The sequence below is a fragment of the Pelobates fuscus genome, chromosome 13 (assembly GCF_036172605.1).
Source record: "Pelobates fuscus isolate aPelFus1 chromosome 13, aPelFus1.pri, whole genome shotgun sequence".
NCBI classification, from domain to species: Eukaryota; Metazoa; Chordata; class Amphibia; order Anura; family Pelobatidae; genus Pelobates; species Pelobates fuscus.
The window spans coordinates 96,374,761-96,388,750 of record NC_086329.1 but is presented as its reverse complement, the minus strand read 5'-3'; the positions used below and the strand labels follow the sequence as shown (position 1 = coordinate 96,388,750).

At 39.5% G+C, this 13,990-nt stretch overlaps 1 protein-coding gene across 1 annotated transcript in view; it reads right to left on the bottom strand.

Annotated features, from left to right (window-relative positions):
• LOC134582653 (protein kinase C delta type-like) overlaps positions 1-13,329 on the bottom strand; it is a 34,097-nt gene extending 20,768 nt beyond the window's left edge. The window contains exons 1-2 of the mRNA XM_063439307.1: positions 12,687-13,329; positions 10,365-10,465 (exon numbers count right to left, since the gene is read on the bottom strand). Coding sequence (XP_063295377.1) covers positions 10,365-10,465; positions 12,687-13,329 — 744 coding nt within the window. The remainder of the gene's footprint in view (positions 1-10,364; positions 10,466-12,686) is intronic.
• Between the last annotated feature and the right edge of the window lie 661 nt (positions 13,330-13,990).

Sequence of the window (13,990 nt, the reverse complement as noted above, 5' to 3'; positions counted from 1 at the left end):
TTGTGACTGTCTTTGACTGTGTGTGCTGTGTGTAACTGTGATTGTGACTGTCTTTGACTGTGTGTGCTGTGTGTAACTGTGATTGTGACTGTCTTTGACTGTGTGTGAGTGTGTAACTGTGATTGTGACTGTCTTTGACTAAGTGTGCTCTGTGTAACTGTGATTGTGACTGTCTTTGACTGTGTGTGCTCTGTGTAACTGTGATTGTGACTGTCTTTGACTGTGTGTGCTTTGTGTAACTGTGATTGTGACTGTCTTTGACTGTGTGTGCTGTGTGTAACTGTGATTGTGACTGTCTTTGACTGTGTGTGAGTGTGTAATTGTGATTGTGAGTGTGTAACTGTGATTGTGACTAGGGATCGACCGATTATCGGTTTTACCGATATAATCGGCCGATATTCGTTATTTTCGGAAATATCGGTATCGGCCAATATAGCTACCGATATTGCCGATAATACCTCCTAGGACCGCCAGGCTCATTACAAGCCCGGCGATCCTGGGGGGGCCGGCAGCAAGCGCTGACTTACCCTCCCAGCAGCTCCTGCAGCTCCATGTCTAAATCTCGCGAGACCCGCGGCTGCAGAGCGTTGCCACGGGTTACCATGGCAACGCTCCGCGCGGCACTAAGGGACGCGAGATTTACACTGGGGAGCTGGAGGAGCTGCTGGGAGGGTAAGTTAGCGCTTGCTGCCAGCCGCCCCACAGTACTTAACAAGCCACCGGACCACCAGGGAATACTATATCCCCCCCTCCCTGGTAATAAGCAGGTGGGGGGGTGGGGGGGGGACTAAAAGAAACAAAAACAATACAATTTAAATATAAAAAAAATTATAATAAACATAAAAAATCCCCCCTCCATTTTACACAAGTTACATCACTACACAAACACACACACACACACACTCACTGCATGACATACATACACACTACACAAACACACACACACACTGCATTACATACATACACACTACACAAACACACACACACTGCATAACATACATACACACTACACAAACACACACACACTGCATTACATACATACACACTACACAAACACACACACTGCATTACATACATACACACTGCATTGCATACATACACACTACACAAACACACACAAACTGCATTACATACATACACACTACACAAACACACACACTGCATTACATACACAAACTACACACACACACTGCATTACATACACAAACTACACACACACACTGCATTACATACACAAACTACACACACACAAACTGCATTACATACATACACACACACTGCATTACATACATACACACTACACAAACACACACTCTGCATTCACTATACACACACTACACAAACACACACTCTGCATTCACTATACACACACTACACAAACACACACTCTGCATTCACTATACACACACTACACAAACACACACTCTGCATTCACTATACACACACTACACAAACACACACTCTGCATTCACTATACACACACTCTGCATTCACTATACACACTCTGCATTCACTATACACACTCTGCATTCACTATATATATATATACACACTACACAAACACTCACTGCATTCACTATACACTCTGCATACACTATATATACACACTACACAAATACACACTGCATCCACTACACACACAGCTCCCCTGTCTAAATACACTTCATCCACTACATGTGGCATGTATATTTTGTGCATTTACCGTTAGAAAGAGTTTATTTTTTCAAAATGGTAAATGTACAGAATATCGGCAAGTTATCGGCTATCGGCATGAAAGTTCACAGCTTATCGGTATCGGCTCTAAAAAATCAATATCGGTCGATCCCTAATTGTGACCGTCTTTGATTGTGTGTGTGTGACTGTCTGTGATTATGTTGTGTGTATGTGTGACTGTCTGCCTCTGATTGTGTGTGTGACTGTCTGTGACTGTGTGTGTGTGTGTGCCACTGTGTGTGTGACTGTCTGACTGTGATTGTCTGTGTGACTGTGTGTGACTGTCTGCCTGTGATTGTGTGTGTGTGTGTGTGCGTGTGTGTGAGAGTGACTGTCTGTGACTGTGTGTGTGTGTGCGTGTGTGTGTGAGTGACTGTCTGTGACTGTGTGTGTGTGTGAGTGACTGCCTGTGACTGTGTTGTGTGTATGTGTGACTGTCTGCCTGTGATTGTGGGTGTGACTGTCTGTGAATCTGTGTGTGTATGTGTGACTGTCTGCCTGTGTGATTGCCTGCATGTTTGACTGTGCCTGTAACTGTGTGTGAGTGACTGTGTCTGACGGTCTTCGCCCTGCAGTGAGCCGGCAGCCAGGATATGATGTCATCGCGGCCTCGGCATCATTACAGGGCGTGCGATGGACCTGTGCAGAAAGAGCACAGAGATCCCAGCAGCAACCACTGACCACCAGGGACTGAGGATCCACTCCAGCCCTTCTAGAGCAAGGTAGGGAGGCAGGGTGGACCTCTTAATGATTAAATGTGTGTATGTATGTAATATTTGTGTGTGTGTATGTGATTGTGGGTCAGTGATTGTGTTTGTGTAAATCTGTGATTATGTGTGATTGTGTGTATCTCTGCGTATGTGTTTAGTAGATAGCTCCCTTATTTCCTGTCCTTAAATATTGCAATCCCACATAAGGATAACAAATAAGGGATTTATCTGCTAAACAACTGAAAATAAGAAAAGGGCATTTTTTTTATCCTTTATCTGTTTAGTAGATCATTCCCTGAATTGGTGCCCGTATGTGAGATTTCCATATTTAAAGATACCAAATGAGGGTGCTGTTTAGCAGATAGTTCCTTTAATTGGTGTCCTTAAATATGGCAATCCCACAAAGGATAGCAAATAGAGGAGTTATCTGCTAAACAAAGATTGCAATTAAGAGGTGTCAGCCAGCCCACAACAAGAAATCTGGGTGGCTAATGTGAATAATATGCAAATGTGTAGTCAGATGCCAGCATGCAGAACACAGCATGCTGGCATCAGACAGCCAATGGCAGCATATTACCCCATCCCCTAGTGAGAAGTTTTACTGCTCCCCCTCCTGTTTTGACTGTGGTATCTTATGTGCCCCCCCCATATATATTGTTCCTAGAGTCGCCACGATGTCTGCATGTGTGTCAATGTGTATCTGTGTGTGACTGTGTTTTGTGTATATGTATCTGCATGTGTGTATGTCCGTGTATGTGTATATGTGCAGACATCTAACAATCTCGCCAACACTACACACAAATACACTCATGAATTTCAACGTCAACACTACATACACACCCCACCATTATATATAACCATACCACTGCATTCAAATACCACACAACACACAAATGCATGCTTGCATTCAAACGCCAACACTACATACAAACACACCGCTACATTCACTCGCATATACTCCATACAAAAACATGCATACATTCAAACACACAAACACTGCGTAGTGCTAAATACATAAAAAAAAAATTGGTTGTTTTTATATTTAAATTTGGGGGGGGGGGGGGGGGGGCAGGGGGGTGCCAAAAATAGGACCCGCCCCGGGTGCCAAATGCTCTAGGTACGCCCCTGCCCGGGAATCCTATATAAGGGATATTTATACAGAGCTTGGAAACCTACCTGGGAATCCTATATAAGGGATATTTATACAGAGCTTGGAAACCTACCTGAGAATCCTATATAAGGGATATTTATACAGAGCTTGGAAACCTACCTGGGAATCCTATATAAGGGATATTTATACAGAGCTAGGAAACCTACCTGGGAATCCTATATAAGGGGTATTTATACAGAGCTTGGAAACCTACCTGGGAATCCTATATAAGGGATATTTACACAGAGCTAGGAAACCTACCTGGGAATCCTATATAAGGGATATTTATACAGAGCTTGGAAACCTACCTGGGAATCCTATATAAGGGATATTTATACAGAGCTTGGAAACTTACCTGAGAATCCTATATAAGGGATATTTATACAGAGCTTGGAAACCTACCTGGGAATCCTATATAAGGGATATTTATACAGAGCTTGGAAACCTACCCGAGAATCCTATATAAGGGATATCTATACAGAGCTTGGAAACTTACCTGTGAATCCTATATAAGGGATATTTATACAGAGCTTGGAAACCTACCTGGGAATCCTATATAAGGGATATTTATACAGAGCTTGGAAACTTACCTGAGAATCCTATATAAGGGATATTTATACAGAGCTTGGAAACCTACCTGAGAATCCTATATAAGGGATATTCATACAGAGCTAGGAAACCTACCTGGGAATCCTATATAAGGGATATTTATACAGAGCTTGGAAACCTACCCGAGAATCCTATATAAGGATATTTATACAGAGCTGGGAATCCTATATAAGGGATATTTATACACAGCTTGGAAACCTACCTGAGAATCCTATATAAGGGATATTTATACAGAGCTTGGAAACCTACCTGGGAATCCTATATAAGGGATATTTATACACAGCTTGGAAACCTACCTGAGAATCCTATATAAGGGATATTTATACAGAGCTTGGAAACCTACCTGAGAATCCTATATAAGGGATATTTATACAGAGCTTGGAAACCTACCTGGGAATCCTATATAAGGGATATTTATACAGAGCTAGGAAACCTACCTGGGAATCCTATATAAGGGATATTTATACACAGCTTGGAAACCTACCTGGGAATCCTATATAAGGGATATTTATACAGAGCTTGGAAACCTACCTGAGAATCCTATATAAGGGATATTTATATAGAGCTTGGAAACCTACCTGGGAATCCTATATAAGGGATATTTATACAGAGCTCGGAAACTTACCTGAGAATCCTATATAAGGGATATTTATACAGAGCTAGGAAACCTACCTGGGAATCCTATATAAGGGATATTTATACACAGCTTGGAAACCTACCTGGGAATCCTATATAAGGGATATTTATACAGAGCTCGGAAACCTACCTGTGAATCCTATATAAGGGATATTTATACAGAGCTTGGAAACCTACCTGGGAATCCTATATAAGGGATATTTATACAGAGCTAGGAAACCTACCTGAGAATCCTATATAAGGGATATTTATACAGAGCTCGGAAACCTACCTGGGAATCCTATATAAGGGATATTTATAGAGAGCTTGGAAACCTACCTGAGAATCCTATATAAGGGATATTTATACAGAGCTTGGAAACCTACCTGGGAATCCTATATAAGGGATATTTATACAGAGCTCGGAAACCTACCTGGGAATCCTATATAAGGGATATTTATACAGAGCTTGGAAACCTACCTGAGAATCCTATATAAGGGATATTTATACAGAGCTCGGAAACCTACCTGGGAATCCTATATAAGGGATATTTATACAGAGCTTGGAAACCTACCTGAGAATCCTATATAAGGGATATTTATACAGAGCTTGGAAACCTACCTGATAATCCTATATAAGGGATATTTATACAGAGCTTGGAAACCTACCTGGGAATCCTATATAAGGGATATTTATACAGAGCTTGGAAACCTACCTGAGAATCCTATATAAGGGATATTTATACAGAGCTTGGAAACCTACCTGGGAATCCTATATAAGGGATATTTATACAAAGCTAGGAAACCTACCTGGGAATCCTATATAAGGGATATTTATACAGAGCTTGGAAACCTACCTGGGAATCCTATATAAGGGATATTTATACAGAGCTAGGAAACCTACCTGGGAATCCTATATAAGGGATATTTATACAAAGCTAGGAAACCTACCTGGGAATCCTATATAAGGGATATTTACACACAGCTTGGAAACCTACCTGGGAATCCTATATAAGGGATATTTATACAGAGCTTGGAAACCTACCTGGGAATCCTATATAAGGGATATTTATACAAAGCTAGGAAACCTACCTGGGAATCCTATATAAGGGATATTTACACACAGCTTGGAAACCTACCTGGGAATCCTATATAAGGGATATTTATACAGAGCTTGGAAACCTACCTGAGAATCCTATATAAGGGATATTTATACAGAGCTTGGAAACCTACCTGGGAATCCTATATAAGGGATATTTATACAGAGCTCGGAAACCTACCTGGGAATCCTATATAAGGGATATTTATACAGAGCTCGGAAACCTACCTGAGAATCCTATATAAGGGATATTTATACAGAGCTTGGAAACCTACCTGAGAATCCTATATAAGGGATATTTATACAGAGCTTGGAAACCTACCTGGGAATCCTATATAAGGGATATTTATACAGAGCTTGGAAACCTACCTGGGAATCCTATATAAGGGATATTTACACAGAGCTAGAAAACCTACCTGAGAATCCTATATAAGGGATATTTATACAGAGCTTGGAAACCTACCTGGGAATCCTATATAAGGGATATTTATACAGAGCTTGGAAACCTACCTGGGAATCCTATATAAGGGATATTTATACAGAGCTCGGAAACCTACCTGGGAATCCTATATAAGGGATATTTATACAAAGCTAGGAAACCTACCTGAGAATCCTATATAAGGGATATTTACACAGAGCTAGGAAACCTACCTGGGAATCCTATATAAGGGATATTTATACAGAGCTAGGAAACCTACCTGAGAATCCTATATAAGGGATATTTACACAGAGCTAGGAAACCTACCTGAGAATCCTATATAAGGGATATTTATATAGAGCTGGGAATCCTATATAAGGGATATTTATACAGAGCTTGGAAACCTACCTGAGAATCCTATATAAGGGATATTTATACAGAGCTAGGAAACCTACCTGAGAATCCTATATAAGGGATATTTACACAGAGCTAGGAAACCTACCTGGGAATCCTATATAAGGGATATTTATACAGAGCTTGGAAACCTACCTGAGAATCCTATATAAGGGATATTTACACAGAGCTAGGAAACCTACCTGAGAATCCTATATAAGGGATATTTATATAGAGCTGGGAATCCTATATAAGGGATATTTATACAGAGCTTGGAAACCTACCTGAGAATCCTATATAAGGGATATTTATATAGAGCTGGGAATCCTATATAAGGGATATTTATACAGAGCTTGGAAACCTACCTGAGAATCCTATATAAGGGATATTTATACAGAGCTAGGAAACCTACCTGGGAATCCTATATAAGGGATATTTATACAGAGCTAGGAAACCTATCTGAGAATCCTATATAAGGGATATTTATACAGAGCTTGGAAACCTACCTGGGAATCCTATATAAGGGATATTTATACAGAGCTCGGAAACCTACCTAAGAATCCTATATAAGGGATATTTATACAGAGCTTGGAAACCTACCTGAGAATCCTATATAAGGGATATTTACACACAGCTTGGAAACCTACCTGAGAATCCTATATAAGGGATATTTATACAAAGCTAGGAAACCTACCTGGGAATCCTATATAAGGGATATTTACACACAGCTTGGAAACCTACCTGGGAATCCTATATAAGGGATATTTATACAGAGCTTGGAAACCTACCTGAGAATCCTATATAAGGGATATTTATACAGAGCTTGGAAACCTACCTGGGAATCCTATATAAGGGATATTTATACAGAGCTCGGAAACCTACCTGGGAATCTTATATAAGGGATATTTATACACAGCTTGGAAACCTACCTGGGAATCCTATATAAGGGATATTTATACAGAGCTTGGAAACCTACCTGAGAATCCTATATAAGGGATATTTATACAGAGCTTGGAAACCTACCTGAGAATCCTATATAAGGGATATTTATACAGAGCTTGGAAACCTACCTGGGAATCCTATATAAGGGATATTTATACACAGCTTGGAAACCTACCTGGGAATCCTATATAAGGGATATTTATACAGAGCTTGGAAACCTACCTGAGAATCCTATATAAGGGATATTTATACAGAGCTAGGAAACCTACCTGGGAATCCTATATAAGGGATATTTATACAGAGCTAGGAAACCTACCTGGGAATCCTATATAAGGGATATTTATACAGAGCTTGGAAACCTACCTGGGAATCCTATATAAGGGATATTTATACAGAGCTTGGAAACCTACCTGGGAATCCTATATAAGGGATATTTATACAGAGCTTGGAAACCTACCTGAGAATCCTATATAAGGGATATTTATACAGAGCTTGGAAACCTACCCGAGAATCCTATATAAGGGATATTTATACAGAGCTTGGAAACCTACCTGAGAATCCTATATAAGGGATATTTATACAGAGCTTGGAAACCTACCTGGGAATCCTATATAAGGGATATTTATACAGAGCTCGGAAACCTACCTAAGAATCCTATATAAGGGATATTTACACACAGCTTGGAAACCTACCTGAGAATCCTATATAAGGGATATTTATACAGAGCTAGGAAACCTACCTGGGAATCCTATATAAGGGATATTTATACAGAGCTAGGAAACCTACCTGGGAATCCTATATAAGGGATATTTATACAGAGCTCGGAAACCTACCTGGGAATCCTATATAAGGGATATTTATACAGAGCTTGGAAACCTACCTGGGAATCCTATATAAGGGATATTTATACAAAGCTAGGAAACCTACCTGAGAATCCTATATAAGGGATATTTATACAAAGCTTGGAAACCTACCTGAGAATCCTATATAAGGGATATTTATACAGAGCTTGGAAACCTACCTGAGAATCCTATATAAGGGATATTTATACAGAGCTTGGAAACCTACCTGGGAATCCTATATAAGGGATATTTATACAAAGCTAGGAAACCTACCTGAGAATCCTATATAAGGGATATTTACACACAGCTTGGAAACCTACCTGACAATCCTATATAAGGGATATTTATACAGAGCTTGGAAACCTACCTGGGAATCCTATATAAGGGATATTTATACAGAGCTCGGAAACCTACCTGGGAATCCTATATAAGGGATATTTATACAGAGCTTGGAAACTTACCTGAGAATCCTATATAAGGGATATTTATACAGAGCTTGGAAACCTACCCGAGAATCCTATATAAGGGATATTTATACAGAGCTCGGAAACCTACCTGAGAATCCTATATAAGGGATATTTATACAGAGCTCGGAAACCTACCTGTGAATCATATATAAGGGATATTTATACAGAGCTTGGAAACTTACCTGAGAATCCTATATAAGGGATATTTATACAGAGCTCGGAAACCTACCTGGGAATCCTATATAAGGGATATTTATACAGAGCTTGGAAACCTACCTGAGAATCCTATATAAGGGATATTTATACAGAGCTTGGAAACCTACCTGGGAATCCTATATAAGGGATATTTATACAGAGCTTTGAAACCTACCTGAGAATCCTATATAAGGGATATTTATACAGAGCTTGGAAACCTACCTGGGAATCCTATATAAGGGATATTTATACAGAGCTTGGAAACTTACCTGAGAATCCTATATAAGGGATATTTATACAGAGCTCGGAAACCTACCTGGGAATCCTATATAAGGGATATTTATACAGAGCTTGGAAACCTACCTGAGAATCCTATATAAGGGATATTTATACAGAGCTCGGAAACCTACCTGGGAATCCTATATAAGGGATATTTATACAGAGCTTGGAAACTTACCTGAGAATCCTATATAAGGGATATTTATACAGAGCTTGGAAACTTACCTGAGAATCCTATATAAGGGATATTTATACAGAGCTTGGAAACCTACCCGAGAATCCTATATAAGGGATATTTATACAGAGCTTGGAAACCTACCTGAGAATCCTATATAAGGGATATTTACACAGAGCTCGGAAACCTACCTGGGAATCCTATATAAGGGATATTTACACAGAGCTTGGAAACCTACCTGGGAATCCTATATAAGGGATATTTATACAGAGCTTGGAAACCTACCTGGGAATCCTATATAAGGGATATTTATACAGAGCTTGGAAACCTACCTGGGAATCCTATATAAGGGATATTTATACAGAGCTTGGAAACCTACCTGGGAATCCTATATAAGGGATATTTATACAGAGCTTTGAAAATTAGAAATGTTTTTACTAATTCGAGACCTATGTCTGTTGTTCTGTTGTGAATTATGAAGTTTCTAGAAAGACCGAAAGATTTAATAGAACTGTTAATAAAGGAAGCCATGTTAAACAACACAAAATAGCAAAATAGAAGGTCCTAGGTATTTTATTTGGAGTCTACTTTGTACGTCTTACTATACTTTCCACATTTATGGATCATGCACGTGCCCAAGGTTAATAACAAATTAATTCCCAATAAATTGTTATAGGAATACAAAAAGAATAATGAGAAGTGAGTTCTCCACTAGATCAATAGATGTATTAAGAATTATAGATTGTTAGTAGACTCACCTGTCCGAAGCTCCCCTGTCCCAGCACTTTATGGAATCGGTAACCAGTGACTGACAGAGGCAGTGGCTTCTTTGATTCAACCACAGGCTGTGTACTTCCTCCTTAAAGATTTAATACATATAGCATTAGCCTCCAATTCATTATAAACATAGGAACCAGCTTAATTCTCTATTACTCTAGAACCGCTATACAAATCTTCCCATCCCACCCAGTTATATGAAACGATAATATGGTTTATAAATATCACATCATGGATAATTTGATTAAAATACATTTTATTTTGTGCTACATTCCTTATGAATATTATTGGCTATTTCAAAATGGAGGGATTAATATTCTACATCTATCAAAGGTCTTGAAATATTGCTCTATACCATTACCTAGTTTAAAAGCTCTTGACAAAGGCGCACGTGGGCGCCGAAACGCGCGTTGAGCAAACCCTGGTACACTGTGTACCCTACTTAGGCATCTGCTCTCTCTTTATTCATCCAATTAAGATTTGGGAGGGGGCTTCCTTTCGTTATCACTACTTAGGACTATTTGAGTTAGCTTTTTTATTTAAAAGCCAGCCAGTAACTTTACTCTCCAGTTTCTCCCATACAGGCAGGGTAATAATGTTACATTATATTGATACTTGTTATATCTTCCTATTTAGTTCACTTGTTTCCACGGAGGTTCATTTAGGACTGCTGTAGCTAGCTTTTTTGATTTCAAAGCCAGTCGTTTTCCTGACCTTCTAGCTCTTCCAGTATAGGCAGGTTATCTACAGTGCATTATATCGTTACTTGTAATACCTCTCTATCTAATACATACTTTTTATCCACAGAATATCTGGCACCATAGCTACTCTATTGGTCCTATATTTTTTTATCCATTCTACATGTCTTTCCATCCTTTCCTTGCAGTGTAATTATTTAGAGCGACTTTTACATTAAAGGGAAACTCCAGTGCCAGGAAAACGATCCGTTTTCCTGGCACTGGAGGGTCCCTTTCCCTCCCACCCCCCAATCCCCAGGTACTGAAGGGGTGAAAACCCCTTCAGTCACTTACCTGAGGCAGCAGCGATGTCCCTCGCCGCTGTCTCCTCCTCCACGCCGCTCCTCCCTGTTCTTCCATCGGCCGGTGGGCGAGACTGATCCCGCACACCGGCCGAGGAGACCTAATGCGCATTCGCGGCAATGCCGCACATGCGTATTACGTCTTCCTATGGGGATTTGAGCGACGCTGGAGGTCCTCACACAGCGTGAGGACGTCCAGCGACGCTCTAGCACAGGTTTCTTGTGCTATGAAGCAGGAAGTTCCCTCTAGTGGCTGTCTAGTAGACAGCCACTAGAGGTGCAGTTAACCCTGCAAGGTAATTATTGCAGTTTATAAAAAACTGCAATAATTACACTTGCAGGGTTAGGAGTAGTGGGAGTTGGCACCCAGACTACTCCAATGAGCAGAAGTGGTCTGGGTGCCTGGAGTGTCCCTTTAATTTGTCCGGCCGGACTAACCTACTCACTAAGTCTCTCTCTAACAGAAAGGGTGTGTTTCACGATTATGGAGCTCCCCATTTTGTACAACGTAGATACTTGCTGGGGTTATCCTCTCTAGATTAATTATATACGTGTATCTATATACACAACAATTTAAGCAAGTTACATTGTACTTCTTTCTTTTTTGTTTCACTGACCTCTCATTGTCTATACCGCTGGTCCATTTAATTACCTGTAATATAGAGGCTGTTTATATATAGTTACCTTTAGTGACCACTAGACATTGAGTGCAACTACTGCATATATCACAGATTTAGCAGATGTACCTATGTTAAACCTTTTATCTATTTTTCTTTACTTCTTTATCTCTGTTTTTCACTATGAGCTTTACACTGTTCATTTTTGTTATACCTTTTGGTTCTCCTAAGTGGGGTTATTAAAAATGTATTATTTTCCTAGTTCTTTTTTTTGCTCTATGATTTAGCATATTTGCTGCTGTACATTGGTAGAGCTTATCTTAGCCAGGGTATAGAGACTGTTCTTTGGGGGCACTTCGTTTAGTTAACCCTTTCCAGTCTTTTCTCTTTCTATTTCTATCGTTGGGTTATGCCCTCAATACCCTGCAACCAATACACCGTGAGTGAGTGATTTTGATTTCTCTGATCGGTCACTCTGGCTGTATTTTTCTTTAGTTTAAAACCCCATCGCCTGAGAACTCGTGGTAGCTGAAGTGTGGGAAATATTGATTAATTAGAGACGGTGAATGGGTACAGAGTATGGTCAATTGAGGGTAAAATATCTGATACGAATTGGCAAATCTCTGTAAAAAAAAAAATTTTCATACCTGTAATACATTCATCGTTGCCCTTTGGCTTGTTTGTTTTCTCCTCTTCCTTTCCAGAGGAGACCTTTCCCTTTTTCTGTCTGACTTGTTCCTCCTCATCATCATAGTCCCTGCTTCTTTTCAGGGCTTTATTTCTGGGTGGAGATGACTGACTGATCTTTCCAGCAGACTTTCTCTCACTTTTCTGACCCAGTTTGGCAGATGAGGAGAGCTTTGGTCTTTTCTGCATGACCTGCTCCTCAAGATCGCATTCCATGCTTCGTTTCAGGGCTTGTTTTTTGAGTGGAGATATCTGGCCGCTTTTTCCAGCAGACTTTCTCTCACTTTTATGACCCAGTTTGGCAGATGAGGAGAGCTTGACTCTTTTTTGTATGACCTGCGAATCCTCATCATGACTGGAGGTCCTGGATCGTTTTTGACCCTGATATCTGCTGGGTCCCTCAGCAATGACCCGTCTCTTTGGCTCTCTCCCTCTCTCAATATCCTGCTCATTGCAGCTCTTTCTCCTGGAATGTCCAAGAGATGTCTGCTCTTCCTGTCCTTTTGATCTGGTACTGAGTTTTCTATTTTTTGTTTTTAATTTGTCAGAAATGTCCTGACTGTCCTCAGTTTCGTTACGAGAACGTTTTCTTGTTCTCTTCATTCTTATTATACTGCGTGAATATATAGCTTTTAAATTCACAAATATATTTAGCAATCAGCTGATTGATAATAGTAATAATTCATAAATTATTGAAAATAGCACCTGACCAATGCAGTAGCAACTGTTCACTCTCAAGGTGTCCAGTTGCTCTGACTTTAGGTGAGTTTGATATTGATTGTTTCATCAGATGATGTCAGAGTATTTATGATGTCACAGCACCTTACTGTAAATGGAGATATCAACTGCCCAGTAATGTAAAAAATAATATTATCTTATCCCAATATTAACTGCAGGTAGACAAATGTATGGGTTTTAGAAGTGATCTAATTGTGTGACATCAAATGAAAAATAAAATAAGAATATTTTCTGTACAAACTTGCATAACTAATTTTCTCATAGCTATGACTACACTGAATGTACAATTCTCCAACAAACACACAACTAGGTGCAAATTTCAATAAAACTGTGGAGTTCTATGTATAAAGTGACGTATCCATTAGTATATATAAAAATACGTAAAGAACACTTAACTTGCTACTTTGAAACTCCAATCTGGTGTATATCCCTTTAAATACAAAATAAAGTGCAATAGTGTAAAACCTTAAAACATATGCTAGTATATTAAAACTTCAATTGGACACTCACATGTTCTAGAGCTATA